The sequence below is a fragment of the Belonocnema kinseyi genome, chromosome 10 (assembly GCF_010883055.1).
Source record: "Belonocnema kinseyi isolate 2016_QV_RU_SX_M_011 chromosome 10, B_treatae_v1, whole genome shotgun sequence".
Classification (NCBI taxonomy): Eukaryota; Metazoa; Arthropoda; class Insecta; order Hymenoptera; family Cynipidae; genus Belonocnema; species Belonocnema kinseyi.
The window spans coordinates 9640233-9645827 of NC_046666.1; the positions used below are offsets into that span (position 1 = coordinate 9640233).

Here is a 5595-nt window from a genome sequence, read left to right on the forward strand (position 1 = left end):
AATATGCAATTCCTTCCAATTTTTTTTTTTTAATTATGCAAGAAATAAACATTGTTAATATCTTTTTCAAATAAAAAAATGGGGTTTTTTGCATGATTGTCGTTATTTTTCTTTTTAAAAAAACCTTTTTTGTTAATAAGGTAATTAATTTATCATGCATAAGCCTTTAAAATTTTATAAAAGAAACTGAAAGTTAATCAAATATTTAAATTGTTAGAAAAGAAATTTATTTACGAACAAATTTGAAAATGCAAGTTTTGTATTAAAGGAAAGAATTTAAAATAATTATTTTAGAAAAATCAAAAATTTTGAATGGAATTACATATGCAAACAGTTAAACAAGTAAATGCAAACAAAAGCTTAATCGACCATCTGGAAAGTATAGTCTTCTATACATGACTGGTAGAGAAAATTTTATAGTTTCAACTTATTTTTCTCAATAGATACAAAATAAAGAAATAAAGGAAACTAAATAAAAAACTAAGGAAACTTATATATTTGTTAAAAATAAAATAAAATAGAAACGGCGTCAAATTCTTTAAAAAAATATAAACTATTAAAGTACATAATAGTTCTGTGAATTTATAACATTGGTTTATATTATTTTTCATGATTGCGGTTTAAAAAATGTAATTAGCTCAGATATTAAAATAACAAAAAGACGAAAATTATGGCAATTTTTATGTCAAGTTTTAGTATTAAATGCTAATAAAAAAAAAAATTAAGCAAACTTACATTTTTTCTTAAAGTTAGATTTCTGGAGCAGGGAAAATGACATTTTGTAAGATTGAGTTACTTCTTATTTCAATTTGAAAAAATGGTTCATATTTATAACATGGCGTTAACTAGACTGTAGAAGCAAGCCGTAATTTCCGTTAAATTTTGAAAATGCTTCTTACACTTTACAGCTGTTAAGAAAACTCAAAAAGCAGTAAATTCACAAATATTTAAAAAATGCAACATTTCAGAAGACATTTGTATAGGTCTGCTAGGAAATTTAGGAAAAAAATTTTTTAATAAGTTTTTATAAGGAAATTTCTTTTCAGAATATTTATTTCTTTAACCAGAAAAAAATAGTAAGGACATATTCAACCAGAATTTTGGTTGATTTAACCAGACAGTTTTTTAGTTTTTTAAATTTAAATAAAATTTAACTGTATTTTCAAATTCACTTTTCTACTGATTTCCAAAAAAAATTATAACTTAAATAAAAAATAAACTTTTTAATTTAAATTTGTTATTATTATTTTATACTAACATCTTTGCAACATTTTGGGCATAATTTTGATTTCAAAAAGTCTTTAGAGTTTTCGAATTCCTTCAAGACCTTTTCTACTCAATTAAAATTATTTTTCCATTTACTTATAAAGTAAAATTATATTATTACCATTTTATATTTCAAATGCACTATAATTTGGCGCGACCGAATATATGGTTGCCTGTCGCGCCTCTACAAGTATGTGGCCGAACTAAATGCAATATATATATATATGCAAGACCACAAACTTGCCTGCCGCGCTAACTACCGGTATGTGGTGCAACTAATCTCATGCCGTATCTAGGAACCACGAAGGAATAATAATCAGACCCAACTGCCAGTGGGAAGCCACCTGAAACTGGCAATGGAAACATTACCGTAAGTTATACGCACATTGCAGGAAGATCTTAGATTTAAGTGCGCAGGTGCGCAGTTGTCCTCTTCCTATACATGGAAAAGTGTGCGAGTGAGAAAGTTTGTCAAATTGACGTAAGTTAGAGGTTATGCTCTTTTGTTGATCATCATACGAAAGATACACAAAATAAATATATAAACTGTATTTTCGGTACTTGTTTGAAAAATGTGTGAACAGATTTTGAGAAGGAAACGTATAGGAAAGTACCTTTTAAATTTGTAATATGATAAATAGGCTAAAGATTTTCAAGGCTCTGAGAAGCTCTGAGAAGTTCTCCGCAGGCACAAATTAAATGACAGGTAAAACAATAAAATATATTAGACGTTTATTGTACTTACAGTGAAAGATTTAAAAAAAATAAGTGTATTTGCCTTCTTCGGCGTGTAACTTTGTCCACAACCCGGAATTTGACACCTCATGGCTTAGAATACATTTCTGACACTTGCATCAAAACAAACAGAACCTCTCAATTGACGTCAATTTGACAAACTTTCTCACTCGCACACTTTTCCATGTATAGGAAGAGGACAACTGCGCAGTCAAATCTAAGATCTTCCTGTAATGTGCGTATCACTTACGGTAATGTTTCTATTGCCAAATGGGGGAACGGAGTTCGGTCTCATTATTCCTTCGTGCTAGGATTTAAGGGCATGTGATACTTACAGTTTCCCCGGCTTTTTTTCCACAAAAATTAAAATTAAAAAAAAACTGAATTCGGATATGCTATAAAATATCATAACGGACGTCCCCGGAGTCTTTTTTGAGGGATAATAACAAAAAAATTATTGTGCTAAATAAAAATTTTATGCATATGCATTATTTTGAGGTTACGTCATTTTTCATTCCTGCCTTTCCGATAATCTGGAAATTATTTATGAAATAAACTTTTTTGATTGCCTACAAACAAGGTTAGTTCCGGGAGATTAGTTACTATGTTTATTTGTAAATCTAAAGTTTTCAGCCAAAAATATTGTGTAGTTTGGAAGTAACGCTCGGGTGAATTGTAACACACATAACCTCGAAATATACACGCACGTAATTAGCAATATCAAAAATTTTATGATAAAAAAACAAAAAATGTATGTGGGGGACGTCCGTTAGCATGTTCGCTATCCTTTCCCAGATTTTGAAGGCAAAATATTTCTTATCCTAGAAAAAAAGCCGGGGGAATCTAACACTGAAAAAATCGATACTATTTCCTAAACGCTATGCAACTTAATCACATTTTGCTAAATTAAAACTTTTTGGAATTAACCTACAAAAAAAGTGTGTAGGGACGTCCGTTAGCATGTTCTCTATCATTTCCCAAATTTTTAAGACAAAATATTTATTATTCTAGAAAAAAAGCCGGGGGAACCTAAAATTGGTAAAATCGACAATTTTCTAAGTATCACATGCCCTTAATATCTTTGGTAATATAACCGGCTCAGAACTCTATATGGAGAAATGCACAGGGCTGGTTAGAATAGTCAATTGAGTCATCCTATTACCTCTATGGACCATGGCGCTATCAATATTAGATTCTCAGCCCTGACGTGACGTCGGACTTGAATACTTGAGATGGAAAGTGTTTGTTGGTGTTGAAGTAGTCGAACTAGACTTGTGTGATCTGTCACAAAATGAACGCACCCTTGTGACATGTATGGCTGTGATTATAATACGGCACGTTTGTAGTTTCTTCCCCAATTTTCGTCGAATTTTGTGCAAAAATGCGTGATATTCCGAGATCCAAACAAAATCGAGTGACCTCGAGATCTTTAAAATGACGCGAACCGTCATACGACAGAGACTGCGAAAAACACCTTTGAGAAGGGGCTAGATCCGCCTCGAAGTGACAGTGACGAAAAAAGAAATCCGCGAACAGAAAATGTTCTATCTCGAAATCGCGAACTTTGTCGTGGCAGGGTTCTCCTGCTCCAGTGAAAGTGGTCAATTCTCTCCTACCGAACTGCCAAGCAGTTATGAAAACTCAGTGCCACCATCAATCGCCGAAAGTAATGGCAAGAACCACTCAATGGTTCGTTTTTCCAGTGCATAATTTCACGCGAGATCGGCCGAAGCAAATAGAGCCTCATCTCGGAACGAAATTGCTTCTCAACTCTGCAAAAAGATCCAAGAAAAACACTTCACAAACAATACTACCACTAGTGCCGTGATTGCTAAAGATCATAACAATAGTAACGGATTTTCTAAATCCGTAGCGACACAAAAACACCAGGTCAATTGGTACCGAAGTCCTTTCCAGTAAAAGATACCACTCATTAAAAAAAAAAAAAAATACCTCAGACGCCATAAAAAATTGGAATTCCGCAAAAACAGGTCTTGCAAAAACGACCATCAGAAGTATACGCAAACCAGGTTAGTTTCTGATCGTTGCATGATGCAAGAAAAACAAAACTGATCCAGAGACTTTCCCAAAAACCGGGATTCATCCCTCCTGCCTTATTTACCACTTCACAGAGAAAACTCTGCATTTAATAGAATCCTCATTCTTGGTCTGACTCGTGTGATGAGAGGGAAAAATCGGAACGGATAATTCCAGTGCAGCTGGCAATGAAATAAGCAACATTGATCAGGGGATGCCTAGCCTACACTCGCTCGTCGTACGACGAGCTCCTCCCATGGATATGGGCACTGCCACAAGTTCAGTCACATCCCTGAATCCCTCTGCCAAGAATCCTGCTGCCAGTCAGAAAAAAGTCGATAAGAATAATAAACTGATGGGAGTGAAGCTGCCTCTCCTGCGGAAGGAGTCGAGTGCAGTGAACCTCTCGCTGATGGAGAGGACAACGAGGAAGGCGGCGGAAACTCTCCTTCTGAGACCGGAAAGCAGCGCGAGTCTCGAAGCCAGAGGCGGAAGTTGGATCAGTCTGGGTCCTGGAGCTCTGAGGAAGTGCGAAACGGCGATGGGACTGAGCAGTCTGGCTCTGGAAGGTCGACCTGTCAATCGCAGTCGGGTCTGTTCCCGGTGTTCCAGTTTGCTCTCTCTGGCTTCCAGTTCGCGGTACAGTTTGGCCGCGGGAAATTTCGTTCCGGCCGCTTCGCAGCAAACTCTGGGTCGACTCTTCTGCAAGCTCTGTCTCAACGAAGTCTCCTTGAACAAAACGTTTACTATTGAAGGCTGTGGGTGTTCATACTGCAAAGAAGTGAGTTGATCCAATCGCGTGCTAAATTTTCTACTCTTTTTTTTTTTTTTATTTTCAGACCTGGTTTTGAAAAAGAAAAACACTAGCGGCTGTGTATGAGATATTTTCTTGAAAATTTTAAAATATAGTTCAAAATTTATCATTTTTTGGTAGAAAAATCAACTAGTTGAATTATTTTGTTGAGAATTTGTGGTTTTAGTTGAAAATTAATTTTTTAACTAAAGATTTAGCTATTTAATTGAAAATTTAACTGTTTTGTATGAATCTCATCCTTTTGGTTTAGAAATATTCCATAATTTTAATGAAATATATATTATATAATCTTTTTTTTTATAGAAAGTTAATTATAAAATAATAATTAATAATAAATAAAATAGTTTGTATAAAATGGCTAAAAAATTTATGTGTTTTGTTGATTCCTTTTTTTGTAGATAATTAATGCTTTTGGTTGAAAATGTAACTATTTTGTTGAAAATTTATTTATTTTTGAACATTCTTTTTTTCATCGAAAGTTAATTATTAAATAATAAATAAATACAATAATTATTCTTTGAAAATTCAACTGCGTAAAAAATAATAAAAGTTGGTTTAAAAAGCTGAAAAAAAAAATTTCTTCTGTTTATTCTATTTTTTTATAGAAAATTAATGCTTTTGGTCAAACATGTAATTTTTTGATTGAAAATTTATGTATTTTGCTTAAAATTGATCCTTTTAGTTGAAAATTAAATTTTTAGCTAAAAATTTGACTATTTTGTTAAAAATTTTAATGTTTTGTA

General features: G+C 33.1%; 1 protein-coding gene across 1 annotated transcript in view; it reads left to right on the forward strand.

Moving 5' to 3' along the window:
* Positions 1-4085: 4085 nt before the first annotated feature.
* The window catches only part of LOC117181755 (probable E3 ubiquitin-protein ligase RNF144A), a 37890-nt gene continuing 36380 nt past the window's right edge, over positions 4086-5595 (forward strand). Inside the window, exon 1 of the mRNA XM_033374719.1 lies at positions 4086-4819. Coding sequence (XP_033230610.1) covers positions 4253-4819 — 567 coding nt within the window. The 5' untranslated portion in view covers positions 4086-4252. The remainder of the gene's footprint in view (positions 4820-5595) is intronic.